We start from the raw sequence: 27514 nt of genomic DNA on the forward strand, positions 1-27514 counted from the left end.
TGATGCCAACAAAAATAGTGTTTAGTGCATTAAAATATCTTAAAATGAAAGACATCGGTACTCTTGTGGGCCAAAGGCGAGGGGTTTGGAGTAAAAGGTGTATGCCTGAGACCTTGGTACCTAATCAAGGACAGTGGCTGGTGGCTCCTAGATGAAGTGACAACTAATAAAGTCACGACCCAGATTAAAGTGGCCTCAAACTCTAAGCCGGGTGTTCGAATTGGAATTCCTTTCTTGAGCAGATTCTTGCTTTACAGGGACCTGGTGAGCCAGAAGCATCTTCTCAGAGCTGGTGAGCAGAGTTTTGAAAAGTCAGGGGGAACCTGCCTCGTTCCTTGAGGGGGGTGGGTGTACCCCGCTGGCTCCCTGGGGACCGGCCTGGGGTGTGTGCGCTTCCTTTGCCACTTTTCTCTGCCCTGAGTGAGGCTGGGCGTCTGCGGGTCAGCGCTGTGTGAGACAACGCTCCTTCACTCTGCCCTACCACTCAGGGAGGATGCCTCGGACTGGGAGCTTTAGCCTGGCAAGATCCCCAGCTTGTTCTTCTCCGGGGCTCTGATTTAGAAGCACAGTTTCATGCTACTTTAGAGCTGGAGGTCTGCACAGGGCCTCGGACACCACAGGGGTCCTTAGTTTGGCCAGCGTCCACCGATTGGCTCCCCAGCTTTTGCAAAGGAACCTTTGCTTCCTTTGCGGCTGTTAGGGAGACGCTTCCCTGACTAAGGTGACAGAGCCCTCGTCAAGATACCCTTGTGCACTAAATCTCAAACTTTGCTCCACCCCAGCATACCAGGTGGGCTAGGGTATTCCCAGTGCTAGCAAACTGCTGTAGCAGCCACTGTTTGTAAGAGAGGGGCGTGAGGAATCGGCAGTATGGAAAACCCCTTAGTGGTTACTGCTAGGCAAACTTTTCCCCTGCCTTCCCCTCATCACCCCACTGCCACCACGCAGTGTGACCATTTATTGCATCACCACCAAATATAGAAAATTCTCCATTGCTTTCCTAGGCTTCACACCTTCACAAACAGGAACAGCCACTGTTTGCTGCGCACACACTATGCACAAAGCCCTTATCATATTTCATGTAATTGCCATGATAATCCCATCATATCGGTATTGTCTCCGTTTATAGCATACAAAGAACACCTAGAGAAGTGAAATGCCCAAAATCGCTCAACGAGGAAGTACTTAGTAAGGCATGGGTCCGAGCCCAGCTCCAGAACCCACGCTTTGACCGCTCTGCTGCCTCCAAGAGTCCGTCATGAGAATGCAGCTTATCTGATCTAAAGTCACACATGCCCTATCTGTTCCTATAGAAAGAAGTCCAAAATTAAATCAAGGAAGCCATTCTTAAGGCAATGGATGGAAGTGTGGGTGTGTTTATATACGTTTATATTTCATTTATACCTCTACTGATAGTCAATTCAACTATTTTTTAACTTTTTTTCCACTGTAGCAGAAATTCCCATTTTTAGCAGATTGCCCTTTGCATGTGGGGTATCTGCCAGAGTTCATCATCTGTTGAGTCTGGTGTGGCAGCCATGTGCTGTGTCTTCTAGCTAGCACAGGGAGCATGATGGCGTCTTAGTCCAACATTACTGGTCTTCCCACAGTAGGAATTTATCAGGGTTCCATCCAGAATTAATTTCTTTCTCTCTAGTTTGGCTTGTGTTCATTTTGCATGAGTTCACAGCTTGGGTCTCTTCGTACGAACCTTCAGAGTCTAAACACCAGATCGCTCCAAAAAGTGTTAATATTCTGCTCCTGCTGAATGAGGACATATGGCATGTGCCCTCTCTCCCTGGAGGCATCACGAAACATTCTTTTAATATTTTCCAGAGGTCCAAGAAAATAAAAGCAAGCTAAGAACGTTGTGAATGGCACACATTGCTTGCGGGTACATTCTGCCATATTTTGAAGGATGCATGAGTACTAACAAGAGCAAGTATGTCCCTCCTCTGTTAATAATATGCTGTCACAGGGAAGGTTTTCCTATAACAATGGATACAATAACAGTGTTCTGTAGGCTTTTTGTTCCATGGTCGCGAGCCAGCATATCCTTTGGTAGTAACTGCCAGGCCCGCCTAGATTTCTTTCTCCTCCCCAGCAACAGTTTCTCCAGTGGCCTCGGGAGCCCCTAGGACGTGCTAAAGGAAGTTGGTGAACTGAGACGTGTTCTATTCTGAAGCTGTTTCATAGAGCACTTGAGGCCCCAAAGAAAACTCAGAAAGCTGAAAAGCACTATAGAGAAGTCAGAGCACGAGTAGTGGGCTCTCAATGAGGTGACCTTCATCTTTGGCTTTCCTGGCTCTTCATGCACTAATCAGCATACAAGCCAAGGGTACATGTGGTGCAGTTATGACCAGTGACAGTGTCTCAGATAGGTTTTGGCCCTCCTGTCTACCTGCACTGCTTGCATTTTTAGCAATATAGGCATCAGAATTGTATTAAGATTCGAGCTGCCCATGATTCCCTCTCTCCCTGCTTCCCCTATAAACCTGAGGAAGTGAAACCAATGGCTTCAGCAGTGAGTGTAGGTGGGCTCGAACCCATCTGAACATGCCGAGGCTTCAGTGTCACAAATAATGGGTTGCATCTACCTAGAAAGTCTTCAGAATTCTCAAGAACCTCCAAAACCTTGTAACTGTAGTTTGAAGGTATTTTCTTCTGAAGTGCAATTTGGAGGATGAGTCAGAATGGAGAAGCTTAGCTATTTTTCAGCTAGCTGGCAGCGTGCTTCCTTCTTTTCTTCCCAAGGATGCTTGGCACCCAATAGCCACTGGGGCTCGCACTCAAATTCAAAATAAAACTCTACTCCAGAGATGTGAGACTGGGCTCTCCACAATTACCCCATTAGGAGGAGGCTGAGATGGGCTTTATTATGATTATGAGGTAAACAAAGGGTGCTGTTTACGAACCCCTCTTTGTTGGGGGGTCCTAAATGCCACCACGCTCTGGAATCTCTGCACCTCACCCAACATGCTTGGAGCCCCTGCTAACTCAGGCCTACAGTGGACACATCTGGGTCTATAGAGAGAGACAAGACCTCGGTCCCTCTGCTTGAGAACATGACCCATGATCAAAGGACAGCCATGAAATTCATCAAATGCTATGGTAGGAATACCTGGGAAGCTGTTTTTCCTTTTCCACGTAATCTTTTTTAGTACCCTGGAAACCTAGCAAATCCCCCATAAGAGCCACAACAAAAAGCACATTAGTCCAAGACACCCCAACCACTAAGCATTCTGCTGCCTTGGGGAGAGTGGGGGGGAGCAGGCTGGCCTTGGGTTGACAGTCACAAAGTCTAAACAGGACAGCTTTCTCCAAACCATTGTTTTTTAGCACGAATATTAAAAATTAGACTTAGTTCAAGTTTGTAAAATTTGGAAATTTCTCTCTTAGTAGTTCAGTTTCTGACCTTGGGTCAAACCTAACAGGAAGAGACCTTACAGATTCGGTTCCTGTATACGAGGAAGCAAACAAAATCTGTCCAGCTGCTGCTGCTGCTGCCTTTGCTGTGACATTCAAGGGCTCCATGATTCTGTGCAAGGTCAAGAATGTAATTTCAGAAACAAGCAAATGGCTGATAGTTTCATCAGCAATCCCTGTGTCTAGTGTCCTCGCTATAAACAAACTGTAGACTCCTGTCCTTGGGGACAGGGACCAAGTTTTACTCACCTCTGTAACTACCAAAGAACTATGCGTGTTGTTTTTTTTTTTTAATTTTTAATGGTTATTTATTTTTGAGAGAGAGGGAGACACAGAATCTGAAGCAGGCTCCAGGCACCGAGCTGTCAGCACAGAGCCTGATGCAGGGCTCGAACGCATCAACCGTGAGATCATGACCTGAGCCGAAGTCGGACGCCCAGCCGACTGAGCCACCCAGGCACCCCCCAAAAAACCATGCCTGTAACTCTTGCTGCGTAATTACAGGGGCACAGAGGTCCTCTGTGTTAGGGTATGCAGGAAGACAAATACTTGATTTAAGGTTTTATTTCTTGCCAAGTGTTTTCATTTACCAACTTAAAGCAAGCAGTTAAATTTTTATTCTTATGGTATACATTTAGTACTAACACCTGTTTTCAGGCTAATTTTCCAGACTCAGCTGCTTTCCTATAAACATATACTTCCAATAATTAAGGATTTTACTATGACTTTATAGTTCTGTCCTCAAGGAATCAAGAAAGAAAACTTGCAGTGTTAATTTCGGTGGGTAAATCTGAGTGTTGAGTCATATTATGTAAGGTTCTGGGTACTGAACTCATAAAGTCCCTTTTCCTTCTAAGCCCTGGGGCCACAGCAACCCAGGCTTGCTTGCATTTTCCTTTCAGCCCTAGGCTCAGTACATAACTTGATTTGCTTGGTGTCCTGGGAGCCAATAAACCCACTTGCTCCTTGGAGATTCTGTTCCTTGTCCCTCTGTAGAGAGGATTCAGCCTTCCTGGTCCTACACCAGCCCTTTGCTTTGCATCCTGAAATCTTACTCATTGCAGGGAAACAGAGGATCAAATGGCAAACACAGGGAATGAAAAAACTAAAAAGTCCCCCTCTCTTCTCACCAACACTGTCCTGTCATCCACCCCTTTATGGAGGCACAGAATGAAACGTGACCTCCATTCCAGCTCGCTGGCCCTCCCTGGGACTACTGGCTTTTATCACAGCAGTCAGCCTCATAGTCCAGATTTCTCTGTCCTCGAATGAAACGTTTTAAACCAGATAGGAAATTGCTCATGGATTCGAAGCTCAGATTTGTTTTATTATTGTTTTTTTAGTGATTCGTGAAAAGCAGAATCTAGAAGCACTTCAGCTTTTAGTTTTCCTCTTGATTGAGGGTTTTCACATTTGCGAACAAACCCTTCGGAAGCCTCTAAAGAAGAGGCTACTTAAAGGGACCCGGTGATCCCTTCATAATGTGAGGAGTCCCCTTGAACATGTGTAATTTCACTTTCCTACTTATCCAGGCAGGGACCTGGAAGTATCCTGGGAGAAGCGGTTTTAGGAGATGACACCATCCATGTCATGCCCCTGAGACACACGGCTAATATCTGGCCTCTTTCATTTATCGGCAGGTCACTCTAGCTCTAAGCACATAAGTAGGAAATCCTCGTTTGATTCTCTATCCTGAAGGTTCTAAAGCCCTATTTTAAACTTTTGTTCTTAATCAGCCCCACTCCCACTGTATTTCATTTGGATCCCTAAAGTTGGCTGTCATCTCTAGGGAAGGAGCTAAGCTGTCTCGGTTTCCCACCAGAAATGAAATGGCAATGCTTGTAAAATAGTGGTTTCTTATGCTTATTAAGTATACGTCGTGTCCTTGGACAATAGAGCGGTCGGTCGTTTTTGGCACTACAGCATCTTAGAAATGCTAACACCACTTAGGAAGCTATTTAAAGGTAGCTGGGTGACTAAACCCTCCCTCCCACACCCATCATGGTGGGGAGGGCAGTGTTGGCTGGGCTGTGTGTGAAGCAGAGTCCTCAAGACCTCAAGAGTCCTGATTTTGATGCTGCCTTGTGGCTTTGGGAGATGAACTAATTGTCGCCTCTGTCTTATTTCTGTGATATGACACCGCCACGGAAGGCCCAAGAAGTCACAAGAAGCTCAGATAATGGGCATATCCCTTTCTGTACACCTTGGACACATCATCCATGCGTTCTCCAACAGAACTCGTAGACTTGCACACTGAACCAGAGTCTAAAGAGTGTGAGCTGTGTACTGAGAGATTTCAGTAAGACTGTGAGAGCCATTCAGAAAACGGTCACGGCCACACTTCGTGGAGACAGAACCTCAAGAGAGATTGGGTAGAAGGGCAGAAACTCACGTCTGCTTTATGTCCTGACCACACCACTTCAGAGGGCAGGGCAGGGCTGGGCAACCCAGCAGGAAGAGTTACGCTTGGCAATAGCAATAATGGTGGGAACATTATTACAATCTGGTAACATTAACAGCTCAAGATGTTTCTATGCTATCATGCTGGTTGTCCGCACACTTGGTCAGCCCCTTAAGATATATATATTTCTTTGAAAAAAGGAAAAAAAGAGGTGTTTTCTTTTTATAAAGTATTTACATCTATTTGATGCAAGATCTATGGGGTAAGAAATTAATCCTTACCAAAATGACTCAATAGATTTGAGATTAAATTTATTTTTCACAAATATTTTCTCTTTGCAGGTCAACTGCTAGGGAATATGCTCTGAAAATTATCAAGAAAAGCAAATGTCGAGGCAAAGTATGTATAAGGTTTATTATTGTGAAAATACATTGTTGTGGGGGGTAGAAACACAAAGATCAGTTCCCAAAGATAAGTTCACCCTAGGGGTTTCATTTGGGTGGAATAGAATGTTATATATTTATTGGAATATAACTTTATAGATATTCTTGGGATAAAAGTTAATTGGAATGACTGTATGTTATTTCTGTCGCTTATCATTGTTTACTTGCTTCATTTACCGTTGTGATTTAAGTTTCATTCCATCCTTCTATATGCAGTTAGAGTTATCCTGATAGGTTCTAAATTTACGAGCATCATCTGAGGACCTTTAACAGCTTGTGGTGATTGTAGGCTATCCGAATATCAGGATCTAAGATACATTCATCATATTTTACCAAAATATATCTCCTTTGATCCTCAAATAGTATAGCTTTACTCATGTCAGTTAGCTCCTCATATGTTTTGACGTGTATATTGATTAAGGTAACTTTTCCCTCGAACAGGAGCACATGATCCAGAATGAGGTGTCTATTTTAAGAAGAGTGAAGCATCCCAATATTGTTCTTCTGATCGAAGAGATGGATGTGCCAACAGAACTGTATCTTGTCATGGAACTAGTAAAGGTGTGTATCTTAGAAAAAGAATAAACTTACACGAGGCACCAGGCTTTTCTGTATGATAGATAGCGCTCTCTCCTTTATTCCCTTCCATCAGTGTTTAGTCTCTCATTTCTATGCATTGGCATAATAGTGAAGAGTATTAATACTAGAATTTTACTGCAAGAGTTCAAGTCTCAGCCTTGACCTACAACAGCTTTCTGACCTTGGGTATACCTCTCTGCACCTCAGTTTCCTCATATGTAAAATGAGAAGAATAATAGCACCTACCAGGAGTGTTATGGTGAAAACAAGAGGGATGGCTTCTATCATGCACTTGCTAACACACAGAAAGTGTTAGATACCATTACGATCATTGTTGTTATCATTTTAGTGGAAATCGTTCACATTTTCATGAACGGCATGCAAATGTCCCAACCATTCTTATATTTAAGAAAGGCTTTAAACTTTTAGTCACCAACCTAACAGAGAAACAGCACAGTCTTAACAATCATGTGAATATTCTGCTGCCTTTCAGTAAATGTTACAACCTTGTCCTGTCACATAAGATTACATTTGTGTTTTATTAATCGTAGAATATGGAAGTGGCCATATGTTAATAACGGCTGAATCTACGTGAAAGGTGACTCATCTCTTGCCTCTACTTCCATATTTAACATTTTCAGTAACTAAACGTTTTTATAAATTTAATGTTTAGTTTGCATGGAGTGATAGTTTTCACTTTTCTATTTTGTTGCTCTAACTGAAGGTGTGACCCATTTCTACTTCACTTGTAAAATGTCGTAAACTGGTCACACCACCCTCTGCATCAACGGTGCACACCCATCAGTGAGAGCCTTGGGCTCCAGGAACCCTGTTTGGAATCCCACACCCCAGCTGGTGGCAGGAATCAATACTGTGGAAGGTGGTGTTTCCTTGGGTAAAGATTTAAGACAAAGACAGCATGTGATAAACTAATCTGTTACTATATAGAAAAAATATTCATTCGAAGAGCCTTTAAACTTCTATTATTCAGAGTTGCTTTACTTTAGAGCCGTTGGCTTTTTTTTTTCTTAGTGGCTATTTATCTCTACAGGTGAAGCCTCCTTTTTCCTTCCTCATGTTAGGATTTGTTCCTTCAGAGAGGTGGGATTTATTTGTTTATAGTGATATAGGTTATTGTCACATTTGAAGCTGAGGGAGATAAAAAATGGTAAACTGTTCTTTCAACAAAGAAAGGCTGATTTCAGTTATTCAGAAGATTTTCATATTGGTGCTTTATTGCCGTATAAAGTTTGGTAATTACCAATATTATAAAATATACTTTATCTAGCACCAAGGGTAATATTTTTACAGTGACTTTAATTAAAAAGAAAAAAAAATTTTTTACATTTATTCATTTTTGAGAAACAGAGAGAGACAGTGCACAAGCGGGGGAGGGGCAGAGAGAGAGGGAGACGCAGAATCCGAAGCAGGCTCCAGGCTCTGAGCTGTCAGCATAGAGCCCCACGCGGGGCTCGAACTCACAAACCACGAGATCATGACCTGAGCCAAAGTCGGACGCTCAACCAACTAAGCCACCCAGGCGCCCCATGACTTTAGTTTTTAGAGCAATAAATTTAAATCATTCCTCTTGCCCTTGTGTGTGCTGTTAAACATTGATTATCCCCCATTTACTGGCTGATTTTTGCAGAGTTAAGACCAACTTAAACTTCAAGCTGAGAAATGAAAGAGGCAAAGGCTTAAGAGTTCGGAACACATTTTGTGGGAAAGCCTAGTGTGATTGTCATTCATTTGCTTAGTCAGGCGACAATAGCTAAGTACCACTGGGAGGTCCTCACTTCACTTAACAGCCTTTTGCGAATTTCCTCTGGGGGACCAAGCTAGCCTAACAAGGCCTGAGAGTGTCTGCATAGTCCAGCATCGGGACTTCTCAATTGTACCACCAAATCATACCCTTAAATTTAGGCTGACCCCAAATTGCTGTGAGACCAGGTCTGGAAGTATCCCAGGAAGTGAAGGCCAACCCCAGGCTTGACTTGAAAGGCTCCCACAACATTTGCCCCCTGAGACATCTAGCTAGGGCTATGCCTCTCAAACCCTAAATGTCCAGTGGTATGCCAGAGTGCCTGCAGCTATAGGATAGACAAGGCTTATATTCTGGAAAACAGTAAAGTAACAGTTATTATGAGTGAAATTCCATAATTAATAAGAGTAGGCCTTTAGACTTCTGCCTACAGATGTGTGCACATGGGAACTGTGTATGTGTTCCGAGGAAGACAGGCCTTGTGGGGGGAGGTGACCCTGCAGCCAGGCCCTCATTGATCAGCAGGAGTTAGAAAGACAAAGGGACTAGAAGCGACATTCCAGGGGGGCGCCTAGGTGGCTCAGTCTCTTAAACGTCTGACTCTTGATTTCAGCTCAGGTCATGATCCCAGGGTTGTGGGATGGAGCCCAAGTCGGGCTTTGAGCTGGGCGTGGAGGCTGCCTAAAATTCTTTCTCTCTGCCTCTCTCTGCCCCTCTGGCATGCATTCTCTCTCTTCCTCTAAAAAAAAAAAAAAAAAAAAAGACACTCTAGGAAGGGGGCTCTAAGGACAGGTCTGGAATGCAGGGTGATCGGGGCATGTTTTAATGATCTGGGAAGAATATCCTGGCTGGAGCATAAAGGTGACTGATTGGTCCAGCTAGTGGCAGGAGATGAGATGAAACAGGTTGGCATGAAGCAGGGCAACTGAGCATGGAGAGCCATGGGGGAAAGGAATGCTGACTTCCTGAAGGGAGAAGAAAATGCCACCATTCCACGTGGGAAGGCAACAGTCATTTTGCCGGATGTTTTGTATGAACGTCCTGGCGAGAGGGCACGTTGTGAGGCCACATGACAGCCCCCAGGGATAGTGCAACAAAAACCTTCACCCGGAAGATGCAGTGGGTGGCCCGGGAGGCTGTGCATGTGGCACGCCTTATGGGAAGGACTGGCTGACTGCTTTGTTGAGGATGCAGAAGAAGGGGGGATACAGGATGCCCAGAGCCTACCTGGATAACTAGGACACCCGTGGAGTCATTGTGGGGTTGCTGTACTCAGCCACGCACACATCCGGCTGCATGGGGGTGCTGTTCATGCAGACCGCAGTGAAAATCCCACCTCCTGGAGAGGCATGGAGACAACCTGTAAACCCACATCTGGCAGCCTCGCCTTTGAGAGAAACAGAAGGCTGAGAGAAAGTGTTCATGTTGACACAAATGTATGTGTTTAGTTTGGGAACTGAATGGACCGTGGGAGAAGCCCCCTGAGTTAAGGCTGTACAGGGGAGCAGAGGCCACGCCAGAGGGTGACATTCGAAAATTGTCAGCCTGCACGGGCTGTGTTTTATTTTTGCTATTTAAAAACAAAAATGCAATCCCTTACCACCTGAGGCAACAGATGAACACAGTTGGCTCCTGTGCTCGGCTGTTTGGTGCACTGTGTGCAAGAATGATGCGAACGTTGTTAGTAAATCAGACCCAAATTTCTGAAAGGGCTTCAAATAAATAGAACTAAAATTGGAGCCTACAATCATTCTGTGTCTCCAAATAACAATAAGTTAGCAAGGAACAAGGGAAACAAAAGTTCCGATGAATAATGGTCCTAGAAAACTTTCCTTGAGGGGCGCCTGGGTGGCGCAGTCGGTTAAGCGTCCGACTTCAGCCAGGTCACGATCTCGCGGTCCGTGAGTTCGAGCCCCGCGTCAGGCTCTGGGCTGATGGCTCGGAGCCTGGGGCCTGTTTCCGATTCTGTGTCTCCCTCTCTCTCTGCCCCTCCCCCGTTCATGCTCTGTCTCTCTCTGTCCCAAAAATAAATAAAAAACGTTGAAAAAAAAAAAAATTTTATAAAAAAAAAAAAAAAAAAGAAAACTTTCCTTGAAATTTTTCCATCCCCCTCCCTCCTCCTCTCTTTCTCTCTCATCTTTCAAATGACAGTTTCTGGTCCTTTCCTCTGCTCCTTACAAAGAAGCACGTTATTGAAAAAGAAAACACTACACCCACTCCAAGAGAGCTAAATCTAGAGATTGAAGGGAATTGAATGTGTGTGTGTGTGTGTGTGTGTGTGTGAATTTCACAAGCCAGCAGAACATTTTGTTAAGGGTGTGATCTGCACTATTACCTGTTTCTTATTTGAGGAGGTTTAGGATTATGACTTTGAACTTCTGTTGGCAGTTGGTACAAGGCACGTAGCACGTGCCACCGGGGCACCCAGGTGTGTGTCACAAGGCTGCTGCCCTGGAGACCTGGCTCCCCCTCTCCACCGGGGCCGGGGCTGTGGTAACGACTGCGTGTTGGATGGCAGGGAGTCCTTGCCCTGCTTCTTTGAGCCCTGGAAGAGATGCCACTGGCTTTCCCAGTGGGGAGAGAAATCTCCATGGAGTCCACGAGCCTTTGAGAGGAAAGTGGCAGGGAAAGCCCTGGGAGCCCAAAGACTCTGCAAGTATCATTCATGTCCCTGCTAGCGTGTCAGTTTCCTCTCCAGGCGGCCCGATCGGACCATCTGTTAATGTGCTGCTCCACCTGCCGTTCTCTTCTCAGGGAGGAGACCTCTTTGATGCCATTACTTCCACTAACAAATACACTGAGCGAGACGCCAGTGGGATGCTGTACAACCTGGCCAGCGCCATCAAATACCTGCACAGCCTGAACATTGTCCACCGGGACATCAAGCCAGAGAACCTCCTGGTAAGAGGGATTCTAACCTCAGGGGTCTTGAGTTCCAAGCACTCATGAGTGAATATCAATCTTTCTTCTTTCCTTTCCTAATTTCTTCCTTTTTTAGAAGGAAGAAACTACCTTAAGGGCTAGTTTCCAGCTGGACTTCAGTAACTAGCTAGAAACTAGCCTTTTAAGTTTATCTATAAGGGTTAATGTACTATTAGGAGTACTTGACTAATCAATAGCAAATAAAAACCTGAGACAGGGTTGGGGGAATAGAACTCGGAAACTCCAGGGCTGTGGTTAATACCCTGGGCTAAGCCAAGATAATCGTGAGCATTTACATGTCTATTATTTATCCACGGCATTTTGATGTGAAAAGTTTTTACTTGGGGAAAGAAAAAAGGAAGCCCTTGGTCTCCCAAATTTATATTTCGATAATATGATCTAAAAGCTAAGACAGTAAATCGTGAGTTTTAAAGTCACCAGCCCTTCGGCATAAAAATAATCATAACAGCGACTGATTTTTAAAATCACAGACATCCTGACCCTCCTTTATGACCATTTGGTTTGCTTTTACATGAACTCAGCATCTCTGGGGGAAACGCCGAGAATTCTTTATGCAAGCAAGTGAGGTTCCTTTCCTAGTCCAGTTGTTCAGGGGACAGTTTTAGAAAAAATTGAGGAGACAGAGACTGGGCATCAAGGAGCTGTCACTGGTGAATATGGGAATAACATAAATTTTACTGGCTCTCCAGGCTGGAGTTTTAATGAAATCTATTCATTGTCTACTCCCCACCCCCCCCCCCCAAGATATTAGTTCTTTTACTTTCATTATCTGGGCCCAAGAGTCATGTATTATATATTACTGGTAGTTTGTTCATCTCTTCAGAAATCTGGGAATTGCGGATTCTCTTTATAAAGCAGTGTTTCTCCGAGGGTGGTCCAAAGACTCCCTGCATCTGAACTACTCCCAGATGCCTGTTAAAAATGCAAATTTCTGAGCCTCCCTGTAGCCCTAGCAAATCAGAATCTGGTGACTGGTGACAGGGTACAGATCTTCATTGAAACAAGCTCCGCTCCCTCCCCACCGCCCCCCCCCCCCACTCTCCGCCCCATGACCCGAATGAGCATTCAAGTCTAGCAGCAGATGAGCCACCCAACTCCCACCGCACAAAAAAGGCTGGGGACATCTGCTGTAATGGAGACCCACCCGTGTGCTTGCCCTGCGCTTTTCACTCATTCTCTCATTCAATCCTCTCAACAGCCATGTGGGGTAAGTTCTGTTACTGTCCCATTTCACTGGTAAGGAAACTAAGTCCCTAGAAGTTCAAAGACCTGCCTAGAGCCATTTATAACTCACATGTGGAGGAACCAAGATCTCCACCTAGCTCTGTCCTACTCCAAAGCCTAAGCTTTTAACCACTAGACCCCGTGAAGCTGCGAATTAGGGATATTTATTGTGTGCTTGCTCTGTGCCAGCGGACAGAGAGACAGGCCTTCATCGAGGTGACATTCACGTAGGCTAAATCGGCATTCAAGAAATAAATATGCAAGCAGTTAGTTAATTGCAATTATGTTTGTAAGCTTGTAGCTACTGGCTAAGGAAGGCAGCTGAGGTCAATCGACGGAGTTCTGACTTAATTGCACCTCAAATTCCACATCTCCGCAGTAGCCTGAACATTCTCTTCTGCATAGTTGCCTCCGTAAACTGCAGCAATTTTCTCTTGTCTGCATTCATTATTCCTGTGTCCTGAATTATGTAGGATGGTCTCGTGGGAACAGACTCACAACTGAGCCTTTGTTTCAAAACTTCTCTAAACCCTGAAAATTCCATGATTGAAAATTAAAGTTTCGTTTCCCTTCCCCCCTCAGCAGTTTGCTTTTGTGTGGCATCGTTCACTTGCTTCTCACCAGAGCATTATCTATTTCTGTAAATGCCATAAATGATTACTTAGCAGCGTTCTTTCTCTAAACTTACAATTTGCAGGACACTGCGAAAGTACTGTGCTCCTTCCAGTGTTCTACTTTCTAAATTACTCAAAAAGAAAAAAAGTTCACTCCTTTTTTCCTTTCTTTTCCAATGTAAGAATATGAAATACACACATGCCATTGGAGTCATTTGCAGTCTAGGTTTAATATAGAAGCAGAAGTAATTCTGCTTCTCTAGTAGAGGAATTTCTTACTCTCAGAAAGTAGTAAAGTTTGGTGAGTTTTGCAGGGATAAATCTATTTATAGTATAAAATAGGTAGAAGAATAAAATAAGCTTAACAAAATTAGGATGACGTCACTAACTGAACTTGGGACTTCTGTTAATGTCACATTCTGTTGACCTTTTTGTGGAAATAAGAGAGAATCATCATGGGAGGCACATTCACATACTGAGGATTTATAGTCAGATGGACCAAAGTTCAAAACCAAGTGCTTTACTCGGAATTCGACTGGCTAGTCCTATGACCTTGAACAAGTTTCTTAACTCCTTTGAGCCTCCTTTAAGGGGATTTTATGAAGATAAAGAGATAATACGGCACTATTAGCTTCCTTCATTTTTATTCCCCATTTATTTGTAGTAAAAATTAAATTACCCCTAAAAATAAAACTGTTTCACGATAAATTGTATGTTGTAAAAATCATCTTCCATCTTTTTTGACATTGCTTTTAAAATTTTACTATTTACCCATGCATGGATTTGGCATCTCCTGCCAAAATGTAGAGCTATAGGCCATTTTTGAAAAATGCTATGACAAATTTAATGTAAAGACTTTGAATCCATCTTTTTACTCCCAAATAAATAAACTTACCAAATAGATAAAAAGGCCTCACAACACACTTTGCATTACTGTTTTATTAAAGGGACCTCAAAAAAGCCTAAATTGTTGGACTGCTAACAAGATTTTTGCTAGTTAAGTGTTTAATGATTGTTATAAGTAGCAAAGTAGTATTCTTAAATTCCTAACTCAGCTATAGTGGTATTATACATATAGAACTTTCAAAAATTTTTTTTTAATTTTTTTAACGTTTATTTATTTTTTTGAGACAGAGAGAGACAGAGCATGAACAGGGGAGGGTCAGAGAGAGGGAGACACAGAATCTGAAACAGGCTCCAGGCTCTGAGCGGTCAGCACAGAGCCCGACGCGGGGCTCGAACTCACGGACCGCGAGATCATGACCCGAGCCGAAGTCGGCCGCTTAACCAACTGAGCCACCCAGGCACCCCAAAATTTTTTATTTTTAATTCTTACAGAACTCTATAAAAATGTTGTAGCTTAGCCTTAAGAACCTATATTGATCTATTCAAGTCTAAGTATTTATCAAAGCCTTTTAATGAGAAAACATGATTTGATGTACAGTGACGTTTCCAGCCACATTTGGGGTGAGAACTGGGAATCGACCCAATATAAATAACCCTATAATTTTATGATTGTATCGTTACTAGGTTTTTGTTTCATTTTGCTTTGGTTTTTGATGTCACAAGTTAATCATGCCAGTGATTTTCCATGGTTCTTTTTCTTTGTCAGGCCTGGAGCTTAATGATCATATTGACGAGTGACCGGTGGAGTGAGAGGGTGGATGAGATGAAAGAATGAGTCAATGAGTGACACTTCTTCCCAGACTAGAGGACAGATCCAACATGACAGGTCCAGGCCATTCCTCATTCATTACATGGAAGATTCACATGGGCTTCAGTCTAAATGTCACTGAATGAGGAGACAAAGTGCAGTGTTTCCCCAACTGCACTTATGCGCAGAACCAGTGTGTGTGTGTGTGTGTGTGTGTGATGATAATATATAACTAAAAGGAACTTGTTGCTTTTTAAAAAACACACAAAACTGTGAAAACGCTCTTACAGAGATCAACCGCATCCAGTTTGCAGGAGTCACCACTAGATGGCAGGCTTGTACCCTTGGCAGGAAAAGTCCTCAGTAGCAGCCTGACTTCCTTCCAAGGAGCCGGGAGGATCTTTTAAAAATGTGTATGCAGGGGCGCCTGGGTGGCGCAGTCGGTTAAGCGACCGACTTCAGCCAGGTCACGATCTCACGATCTCGCGGTCTGTGAGTTCGAGCCCCGCGTCGGGCTCTGGGCTGATGGCTCGGAGCCTGGAGCCTGTTTCCGATTCTGTGTCTCCCTCTCTCTCTGCCCCTCCCCCGTTCATGCTCTGTCTCTCTCTGTCCCAAAAATAAATAAAAAAAAAAAAAAAAAAAAAAAAACGTTAAAAATGTGTATGCAGATGCCACCTCCTTAGGAAAATTAAAGTGTTTACTGGCAGAAATATAACTCGCATCACTATTTATTTATTCCAGAAATAAACTGTAATTTTCTTGAAATACAGAAGTTTATATTCAAGAAACTTTTTCCTTCTAAACTCCCCAGTACTCTCTGGAAGAAAGCACTTTCTCAGAGAATCTGCTTCTCTTGGTCAGAAATTTTCCTTTAGAAACTTTCTGTCCAGGTGTCTGTACCTGTTTCTAGCTGCCCATCAAAATGGCATGCCTAGCACATGACTCTCATTGTCACTCTATAGATTATACATAGCAGGAAGATACCCTGTTCCCTCCAAGGGATGACCAGGTATGACCAAGAGATGGGGTGTTTCAGCTTGGATTCATTTCCGGTTCAGCCAGCCCCAAGCCCAGGAGATGAATGGATTTCCTTCTGCCTTAATCCCAGAACTCTTAATCCCCAAAGAGGTCCATGGTACACAAGGCAACAAGGTACACAAGGTACACAAGCCGCAGATAGAGTGCATGTAGAAGTCATAGACAAAAGTACAGTCGAGTAGATTCTGTAGTCAGTCCACTGTCATATGATCTCAAACCAGAAGTGTTGATTAATGGTCACGGGACCCAGAAGAAAGGAGACAGGGGCCTCTCAGGACTCTGTCACTAGCTGTCACCCAGTCAGCACTATTAGTGATGTGAAATGAAGATGTATTACGGCAAATGACAGAATTGAGATTCAAAAGTATCTTTGGCTCTATGAGGGTCCAAAATCAGTAAGATGAAATTTGACAAGAAAGGAACATAAATCCCAATGGACTGAGTGATCTTGGTAGAGTTGTTTTAATGATCATTACAGAAAAGCAGCAATGGAAAAACTTGGCCAGGCCACGTGAAAGGCAGTTAATTGACCGTAACTTCAGTGTGAGCCTCAGTGTGATACGATTCCTTAAAAAAGTGCCCCTAGACTCCTTTCACCGAAAGAGTGCTACATCAAGAGTCCTCTGTCTCGCTTACACCGATTACCACTCTGGTGAGGAATCTGAGCACAGCATGACAGGGGCCTGGAGTTTAGCCCACAGCAGGGACGGAGAAAGTAGAGTGTGGTGGCTCTGGTCAAATAAATGACACAGAAGATGGAAAAACTTTTCTGTGCTGTACTTGAGAGCACTGAACTCTAAAGAGAAGACATTAATTGCTGAGAGATTTGAGGTTGATATAAGAAAAAAAAAAATTCTAACAATTGCACCAGTTTGCAAATTAAACAGCCTTTACTATACGTAGCTTGTGGTCATTGAAAATGTCCAATCAGAGGGGCACCTGGGTGGTTCAGTCAGCTATGCCTCTGCCTTTGGCTCAGGTCATGATCTCACAGTTTCTTGAGTTCAAGCCCTACATCGGGCTCTCCACTGTCATCGCACAGCCCGCTTCAGATTCTCTGCCCTTCTCTCTCTGCCCCTGCCTTGCTCCCGCCCCCTCAAAAATACATACATACATACGTACATAAAAATAAAATGTCCACGCAGACACTGAATGATTATTTTTTATAGGTGTTTAGAAAAAAAAAATCTGCTCTCTGAATTTGGATAAAAATTAAGGGAAAAATAGAAGAAAAACAACATTGTCCCCAAACATTATTTAGTACAATCATATACCAGTTATCTTACTAACACATTTGCTGAGGACCCTTTTCCAAGGACCTATGATGGCACAAGGAAGAAGAAGACAGGAACTAAAACTGTAGTGTGCTGCCGTGGTTGGCCCAGGTCTGTCTGGTGCACTACTCATCCCTTTTGTGATTAAGGACTGAGATAACATCACTCATCTCACTTAAAATGACATGGTCTTATTGGAGTAGCAAAGATTAATAATAATAGTATATAGCGTTGCCAAAGTTATTAGACTACCAATCATCTCATACATGTTGGTGCAGAGTAACTTCATAGAAGCTTTTTGAAAGGTAATTTGGTAATAAATAACTGAAACCTTCAATAGTATGTGTATTCTATGACCAAGTAATTCTAAGTCTGGAAAGGTAACCTAAAGAAAAAAAATCAGGTATGTATACATACATACAGATATTCATCCCAGTGGGCTTTAGTATGAAAAAATAGAGATACATATATATGGAAACAAGTTACCTCAGGGCAGCGATTAATTAAATAATAGCATGATGAGGAGGGAGGAGGACATATGGTTAAAACCTTAGACTTGGACATACCTGAGCTGAAGTTCTGGCTCTGCCACTTACTAGCTGTGCAACATTGGAAAGTTACTTAACGTCTCTGAGACTCAATTTTCTCATCTGCAGAATATCAGTAAGATACTTAATAGGTTGTTGTGAAGATCCAATAGGGTAATGAACATGAACTCCTCAACACAATGCCTCGTGTATCCTGTGTGCTTACTAAGTAGCGGTGGTAGTAGATGTTGGGGTTATTATCATGGTGCCTCCATACAATGGAATATCCAGTAGCCACTGGAAATCGTGATGTAGATACAGGCTTATTCACTCAGGATATATTGTCCAGTGGAAAGAGAAGGGCAGGAAAGAGAGGTAAAGAAGGGGCTGGAAGTTCATACCCCAAAATGCTATCAATGGTTATTTCTAGGTGTCAAGATCATGGGTGAGTTTAATTCCTTTCCCTCTATAATTATCTGTCTTTTCTAATTTTCCTACAGTGACATGTTGGATATTACTCGTGTGTCAAAAATGTAATACCAGTTTTTAAAATGGCAGTGACACTGAGTTCCCAGTTTTAGCAAAAGCCTAGTATGTACAATGGCCAAGAGAATCCCGAATGTGCATGTTTTGTGTGTCTCAGTGCAGCTGCATAGGACTCCTTTTGAGATAGTTTCATGATGATTTTAACGTGAGGATGAGAATCAGGTTTCCGGGAGTCTCCATTCATCCTTCTGTCTTCCCAAAAATCTCTAGATAATACCTTAAAAGCTATTTTATTTTTCGCTCTGCTATTGTTACCCCTCTTCTGACTTCTATGTGACATTCACTGTTATTATTTCATTTAACCTTTGATTTCATAAAGATTTTACATGTGGGTATAAGATAGTTTTGTTAAGAATTAATTTTTTTCCAGGAGGTTTAATTTTAAAGTATGTGGACCATAAAGTGCATTTTAAAAAATAATCTCTTGCATTAATGTTGTTTTACTTCACTTCTCAAAGATTAAAGATTTAAATTTATTTTCCTTAGGATCGTAAAGGCCATATACCATGGCCAGAGGAAAAGCAACGTCTTTTTAAAGGGATACCATATTGGTTAAAAAGTAAATTGACTTTTTTTTTCATGGCTTTGTCAATTTCATGCCACCTTTGTCCAATTCTATTTGGTGAAATAATTTTTTAGTACCTATTGAGCCCCTCTGTGAAAATATTTCCGTGGATACTAATGATTCATTAGCCAGGATTTCAACAGGGTTATCCTTGAATTCACAGCAACATTGAGAATTATGTTTGTCCCAACACATCTGTTATGTTAGTCAGCTCTTAGTTCTCTATTATGGGAATCTCAGAAACCATTTGCCTGGGTTCAGGTTATCTGTGAATTTTCATATTATTTTATGGCCACCAGCTGCATTTTATGACTATATATTAAATCTTTTATTTTTTCAAATAACTTTTCCAAATGGTCTCAGTTTCTAATCCAAAGGAAATCAGGCCTATGCCCAAACATCTACTGTTCAGCAAGTTACAGCTACTGCAAAACCCTAAATAAAAGAAAAGAAACAAAAATAAAACTCTTCTTTAAAAAGGAAAAATCCTGTGCGAAATGCTGGTGTGCCAAAAACCTAATACCTGACCTTTCACTATATCTGTTCTTGGTAGGACGTGCCTTCAGCTTTTAATTGGAACCTTTTTCATAATTGTTGCCATTTAACACATTTAGTCTGTCAAATCATGGGATGTCTTTATAGCCATATAATAAACCCTAGAGAACAACTTCTCTGACTGTAGCCATCTGCAATGATCACAAGAGTAGCTTACAAAATACTGACAATCTTTATGGTAATAGGATACATATGGCCGCCCACAATTATGGGTAGCTGCATTCAATTAGTGTTGTACAATTACACAGTTTTATTGCTTAGTTAAAACAGTGAAAGCACTACACACTGGTAATTTGCACTAATCCCCGTCTCTTTAATAGCCCCTCAGTGTTTAAAATGTGGGGGAACATCTAGAGTATTTAAAGGGTTTGGGATGAACATTAAATTATATCTCATGTTGTGAATACTCGTTGATTGACAAGGTACTCCCACCTCACTTGTGGGTCGCGTTTTATGGAAGCTTTACAATACAGTGAAGGCCAAAGTGAGGCCAGAACCCCACTTGCCGGATCAGGCTGCCCAAGCCCGTACTTGCAGCCAGTTAACGTCCCTCGTGGAAGATGGTCAGAATGAGGAGACGTGCAGAGGAGCGAAATCACAATCGATTCAGGGAGCACTATAAGCCAAGGACTCCACGTTTTAAGTGTGAACTTGTTAGAAGCTTTTCCAACTCCTAACTTTTAATTAAAAACTCAGTTCAAAGTAAATTTATAGCTGCCGTTTGGGAAAATACTTTCTGGGGGATGGTTTTGCGAGTGGTGGGTGTGCGTGTGCGTGAGGGTGTGTGTGTGTTTGAAACAGATGTATTTAGCAATCTGCGATTTGAACAGAGTTTTAATTACATTTTTCAATGGCCTCACTCATGCCCCTCTGTATCTGGCTCCGTAAGACATAAATAAGGGTGAGCCCAGCTCAGGGTGCAGCAGACGCTAAGGGTGAACCCCAGTTGTGAGGTGGCTGTGTGGGGACTCAGGAAAGGTGCTCTCCCATTGGAGGGGAGGAAACGCTGGAATATATTCTTCTGTATCCTTCTCCCAAAGTGTTGACAGAGAAAAACCCAAAGCAACCTTGCTTCCTGCCCTGCCTGACAGTAAGTGAAACACAATTCCAAACGAAAAGCCTGGACATTTATTCACCTGCAAAAACATTTTGCCGAAGCATTTCTAATGTAGTTGTGTCTAGAAATGTTTTCAGTTACATGGATTAGGCCTTTGTCTCTCAGTTCTTATTGTCTATCATAAGCATCACGTTAACTACTTTATGTTCATGAAATTCTGTTTTTTCAAAGCAGAGGAAGGGGCCACCGTGGAAGTGATAAAGATAAAAAGAGCACTAAAATGATAGATTCTGTGTTCTATTTAAAAGGTGTTGGTTTTATTTTTGAAGAATTACTGCTTTCACATAATCCTAAATTTTAGGTACAATTTTTTTTTAGTGCTTGTTTTCCCTTAGTTGTTGAAACTTTGAACTTTATTGTTTGGCTACGTTAAATATAACTATCACATGGCTATGTATGAGATGGAAATCCTGTCAAAATGTAGATACTCAAAAATAAAACCTTTGCTACATGTAAGAGAATTACATAGTCACAGTCAGAACCGAAATATGACTTATGACTGGATCTGCCAACATCTGCTTTCGTCCAACTTTTGAATAAAGTTAGGTGAGTATAGATAGTACGTTTAGAGGAAAACCACAGAATTCCTGTACAAATGGAGTTGCGTAAATTGAAACCTGCATCTGCACAACCTCACAAAACACGCCCCGTGGATGTTCGGACTAACAGAACCTCAAAGCGAGAGATTATTTCGCATTTTAGGAAGGTTATTACTAAGAAAACGGAAGTAAGGAAGTAAACAATCCTGCTTTGTCTGGGAAGTAAACTAGACGATCTTCTAGATATATTTCCATCTCAGGTTTCTGCTCATGAAAAACATTTGGATGGCCAGAAGGGCTTATGCACTAAAACTATGATTTAGGGATTTCTTTTGCTGGAAAACATTTAGGCTGGGTATGATATTATGTTTTGTGGCTCTAATGCCTCAGAGCCCCTAACTTGCTCCTGCTGATGGGCTAGAGAGCTGCGTTGTTAAAGGAGTGAGGACAGTGTCTATCCCAGATGACAACTGGGCAAAGTTACATCTGTGAGGGACATGCAACTGTCTTTGCCCTAACGACCTAAGTGCAGGAGACCCCACAAGTCTCTGGACACCTGCCCACATGCCCAGTCTAGATGGGGGTGAAGCCCTTAAGGAGAAGACTCCATGCTCTGTGTGGAGAAAACATAAAAGGATATTTTCTGCCCAGAAAAGACACAGTCACTCCAAAAGGGAGGATCAGACTCCCCGCCTCTGCCAAAACAGTTAGATCCAAATGATCGATGCTGATACCACAGCTTAGCCAGCCAAACATCTGCACTTTATGCGGCAGTGAAATGAGAAGTTAATGTACTTTTGCCAAGGAAAGGGAGACGCGGTGTGCGAACGGTAGTGGAGCTCCTGATGTGTGGAGAGATGTCTTACTGCGCAAGAGGTCAGACCGCCGTAGCAAGTACAGATGATCACAAGGCGGCAACAGAAGAACATTCAGGCTTCAACTTGCTGGGGGAGGAATTATTCTGATGTGCATGGAAAACTTCACCATTTCCTTAAGGCATCTCCTGGTGACTGCCTTTGCTGGGAATAGGAGCTTTTTAGTGTGGTTTTCTTTATCTTATTGATTCCAATGGAGGGCACTGAATTAGAATTCTGAATGCCCTTTGATCTTTTCTTTGAAATAGTAGAAGTTGTTTGGAATACTTTTTAGAGCAGACCCATTTGGTTTGATCACGGGCTGGAATTAAAGCAGTATAAATACTTGCCTATAGTCACATGCATCCTTTTCTTGATTTGTTGGGTGAAAGACTAGAGACTTTTACTGCCTTAATAAGGAAACCTGGGCAGAATGCTGACTCTGCACCTGATAAATCTTTCCAAATTGCCACAGGTGAAATGAAATGTTAATATCCCTTTCAATTATTAATAAAAAAATGTAAATAGATTTTGTTGGAAATGTGGGCCACTGAAAATGAAGTATTTTAATATTTGTGTAGATTTTTTTGTTCAGTTACTAAAGAACTGTATTTTTAAGGCCTCTTATATATTAAAATGGAGAGGTAATTATTTTCATAAGTTGGAGATACTGCACTGGAGACTATATTTCATTGTGCTACACAAATCAATTTTAATTGTGGAAAACATTAAATACAGAGGAGCAAAAAAACAAGAAATCTGCCTTAATCCTACCACCCAGAGACAGACACACGAACACTGTGTTCTTTCTGACATTTTTCTTTCTACGTCTTCTTTTCTTTAATACGCATTTTATGCAGACCAGTCTGAAATCTGCCCCTTTTTCCCAAAAATAATGTATTTCAATAAATATAAACCCACATCGCCATGTTAATGCTCATGTAGCACGCCATTGTATGAACTACCGCAATTTATTATTGAATTTCCATTTGCTGGCTGTTTGCCATGCTTCCAGTTCTGCTGTCATCTAAAAAAAGATAGTCTCATATGTATATCCTTGCAGAATTGCCTCATTTTTTTTCTACTTTATTATAAATACATGAAAGTTAAACCACAGCGCCCCTCATTTCTTCAAGAAAGAGCTTTTGAGCTCTTCGTTTTAAGGCAGTTTCACTCTTTGCTTTTCCTGTAGGTGTACGAACACCAAGATGGCAGCAAATCGCTGAAGCTGGGTGACTTTGGACTGGCCACCATTGTAGATGGCCCCCTGTACACAGTCTGTGGCACCCCGACATATGTGGCTCCAGAAATCATCGCAGAGACTGGGTAAATGCTTTCCGTGTGTTTACTGAAGTGCTGTGCTTGTCAAAGAACTAGTCTGCTTCAAGAATAGGAGAATGTACTGCTCTGTGCCATCCGGACAGAATTAGCTATCAGATTTCTTTCACTCTTTTTTTTTTTTAAACTTGAAAGTGGGAGCCATTTTCTCTGTTTCCCCAATCAAGTTGCCAATTACTGCAATCTTGTTCAAGGCTTCCATTTGGCCTTTGTTAAAGGTAGAACAGCAGTTATTAACCTCAGAGTAAAAAATGTTCGGACTAACAGGGAAACATAGAGCGATGGTAATTAACTTGCTTTTGGATAAAAGAAACAGACACTGCTGTGTGTGGTGATTACAGTCTCCTGTGGTTATTTCTCTCAGCTGTCCTCATTCTCCCGTCCCAGTCTCATTTTGGCTCTCTTGGCGGTCCATTGATTATCTGTGCAGTACAAACACCCTTAGGCATCAGAGGGCCACTGGGAATTTTCTGGTTTCTGTGTGCAGCCGTATCAGATGAATGAAAATCTCTAGAATGGGGGCGGGGCGGGGGTGGGGGAGAAGGCGGGTGGCCTGACACTTAGTAAGGACCTACTGCACGCCAGGTCCTAAGCTCCTTTACTTCTAACTCTTACAGTGGATGGTATGATTCCCATTGTGCATATGAATAATCTTACTCTGAAGGTTGAATATCACATAAGCTCATGACTAGATCGTAGTTCAGTCAGCATCTGAACTCAGGTCTGTGTGAATAAAGGGCTCTTTCCAAAAAGAGCCTAGTTCTTACCAAGGATCATGGGCGACGTTCTGAAGTACTACCCTTACACAGAAGGATTGGGAAAGGGTGGTGCAGCAAGGAGAGATGGCCCTACTTTTCCCCCCAATTAGTGGCACCAACCCACCCCCAAGGGTCTAGGTTGTATGCTCCACTATGACCCATTTGAGATAGTTTTTCTGCTTAACCATAGACCAGAAAGGTAGAAATGCAGAATAGATGAGAAGGGAATGCCAATCGGGAAATCCCAAGGGTGAGATGTAGGGTAATGAGAACTTTTTTGTCAAATTTGAGTGAGTTGGGAGCCCACATCTGTAACCTTGCCTGACCTCCCTCAGAGGGTGTTGCCCGAGGCGTATCTACAGTTTCTACTGTGAGTATTCTGACAGCCTGCCAGGAGGGAGGGGTCTGGGGTAGAAAGAGAATTGCGATGGGCTCTTGAAGATCCTGGTTGGAACCCAGCTCTGCCACAGATTGTGTGATCTTGAGGAAGACTATTTACCTCACTGAACCTCAGTTTTCCCCTCTATAATATAGGCAACAATACTTATCCTTGGGAATGTAAAGAGCTGTTAGAAAAACAACATGTAAGATAATATATGTCGGTGCTTTATAAATTGGAAATGTCCTGGGGCGCCTAGATGGCTCAGTCCGTTAAGCGTCCGACTTTGACTCAGGTCATGATCTCCCAGTTTGTGGGTTCGAGCCCCGCGTCGGGCTCTGTGCTGACAGCTCAGAGCCTGGAGCCTGCTTTGGATTCTTCATGTCCCCCTCTCTGACCCTCCTCTGCTTGCACTTGCTCTCTCTCTCTCTCTCAAATAAATATTAAAAAAATAAAAAAATAAATTGGCAATGTCCTATATGTAATTGTTATTTCTAAAATCAGGGAGTTGTATAGTTTCAAGGGTCCCACCTTATCTTAAAACTGATATGGCTATAATAAACCTTTTTGATGAAACCCCTCACTTACTGATATTTGGATATGATCATAAGCATGCTTTTACTTTGATCTTTATTCATGTGTCTTAGTCTCTCTCTCTCTCTCTCTTTTATTATTCTTTCCTTGAATTCTGATTAGCCGGTGGGTTTTAGTTTATTGTTTGTTGTTGGGCTTTTTATTTTTGTTTAGTTTGGTTTTTGGTTTAGAATAGAAGAGTCATCTATTTTGCTATGCCCCATAATTTGTCCTGGCCTGACTTTGCTAACTCTAACCTCACTTACTTTTCCAGATATGGCCTCAAGGTGGACATCTGGGCAGCTGGTGTAATCACTTACATCCTGCTGTGTGGTTTCCCTCCGTTCCGTGGGTATGGGCAGTAATCTTTTATTCCTCACCAACAAAGCATTGCTCTATTCTCTGAGTGATCCATTCCGCCTTCTTGCACAAAAGAGCCTGAAGCAGGAAAAGAACATAATAAGAACTTCGCTTGCAGTGCCTGTTATTTTTTTCTACGTTGTACATGCTAATTTACATGCCTTCCATAAATCTTCCTCATATAATTTAAAAACTCATTCTTTCTTAATTTACCAAAACAGTTCCATATTGACATTTTAAATTGCTTAAAAACACACATTTTACACATTAATGGGGAAAGGAAAGGCTCTAATGTATAAGAATGAAGAACCCATACTCTGAGTTGACATTTTAGTGCTGTTTTTCCCTTGTTGTCGTTGTTCATCTAAACAGAAGTGGTGATGACCAGGAGGTGCTTTTTGATCAGATTTTGATGGGGCAAGTGGACTTTCCTTCTCCGTACTGGGATAACGTTTCTGATTCTGCCAAGGTAGGTTTCCAGTGCCTTCTTCTTCCTTATAGCCTGTGCGCCTTAATGGAATTACTGATTTTGACTCGTCTTATGCAGGGAGACTTAATGATATTGTTAATATGATTTCTGTCTATTTTGGTTATAATTACTAGGTTGTCCAAGAGTTCACAGTCGTCAAGTCCTCTGTTCATAGCCATCCCGACTTATCAAGTGCCTCTGTTTCCCTGGCTTCATTGCTCCTTGTTGCCACTCTGGTTACATTGCTACAGGCTCTTGCTACCCCTACCCGCACCAGGCCACCTTAGATTGCCACACAGCTTATTGCTTTACCTTTTTCAGACCTAATTTCGTCTTCTCAGTGAAACTTTCCCAGACCACCCCACTTTCAGTTACAGCTCTTTAACCAACCTGGCTCACCTTATCTTCCTCATCTGCTTTATTTTTCTGTGTAGTACTTACACCCACATGTCCATCTGGTATACCATGTAACTAGGCTTCTACCTTTCTAGACAGGTAGATGTAGATAGGTGGATACATTCTACTTCTGTAATTTATTTTCTGATTCTCCTACTGGAACACAACGTTCCCAAGACAAGGATTTGTGTCTATTTTGTTTATTGCTGTAACATCAGTGTCTACGTAGTGACCAGTACATAACTGGTGCTTAACATGTATTAAATGAATGAATAAATAAAGGAATGAGTGAATGAAGCAACTAGTTAATCAATGAAAGTGAAGGAAGCTCAAACATTGAAATGATCCACACAGATATCAGGAGGAAACTACAATCTAACCTGGATCTTGAAAGACAGCCAGGATATAAAGGCAGAGGGAAACAAGGCATGCCGTTTTTGTCCCATTAAACTAAGAAGAGATCAGTATCTAAGAAAACTGTAAAACTCTTACATGGAGACGATAGTAGAACTTGAGATAAAAAAGAAAACTTTTTAATTGATTCCTTAAACTTACGTCTCCAAGCATCGACTTAAATTTATGAAAAAATTCTTGTTGAGAAATAATTGACTTTTGATTATTTGGTGTATATGCCTTTCCTTTCGCTGTGTCCTGAGTGAGTTCAGTTGAAAACCTGACTTTTTCCGCCTGGCCACTTTCCATAGAAAATGATGCACGGTTAGGTCCAAGGCTTTCATTTTCTTCAGCCGTCCAGGACTTCTAATTACCTCTGGGCCTAGGAAAATGTGGGGAATTGAGAGAAGTGTCACAGGAAAGGCAGAAAGGTGATAGGAGGTGGGGTGATAATGCATGGGGGTGGAGTTGTTTTTGCCTGTGAGCAGTCTCTTCAGGAACTTACTACCTTATGCCATCACTCCGTAACAAGAGCGCTCAAAGTCATTGACAGATAGGACCATCTCCTACACACCCATGACACCTGGCAAAGGGCATCACACAAAATAGTTGCTTTAATAAGTTCTGGCCCAGGTTGGAAAGGGAATGAATGCCTTCTTACACAAAGGAGCCTGAAGCTGGAGAAGAACATAATGAGAACTTTAAGGTAGAAATCTCTGTATCAATGGAAATAAATCATCCCCATCACGGACTGGTACTCAGACCCTGTGAATGTAAGGAACTGGAT

The 27514-nt window shown here is 42.3% G+C and overlaps 1 protein-coding gene across 6 annotated transcripts in view; it reads left to right on the forward strand.

Annotated features, from left to right (window-relative positions):
* DCLK1 (doublecortin like kinase 1) overlaps positions 1-27514 on the forward strand; it is a 345761-nt gene that overhangs the window by 282118 nt on the left and 36129 nt on the right. For all 6 annotated transcript variants that reach the window (XM_060637357.3, XM_060637356.3, XM_060637355.3 and 3 more), the window contains 6 exons: positions 6169-6226; positions 6712-6831; positions 11366-11512; positions 23254-23387; positions 25384-25461; positions 25842-25938. In XM_060637357.3, coding sequence (XP_060493340.1) covers positions 6169-6226; positions 6712-6831; positions 11366-11512; positions 23254-23387; positions 25384-25461; positions 25842-25938 — 634 coding nt within the window. The remainder of the gene's footprint in view (positions 1-6168; positions 6227-6711; positions 6832-11365; positions 11513-23253; positions 23388-25383; positions 25462-25841; positions 25939-27514) is intronic.

The sequence above is a fragment of the Panthera onca genome, chromosome A1, assembly GCF_046562875.1.
Source record: "Panthera onca isolate mPanOnc1 chromosome A1, mPanOnc1 haplotype 2, whole genome shotgun sequence".
NCBI classification, from domain to species: domain Eukaryota; kingdom Metazoa; phylum Chordata; class Mammalia; order Carnivora; family Felidae; genus Panthera; species Panthera onca.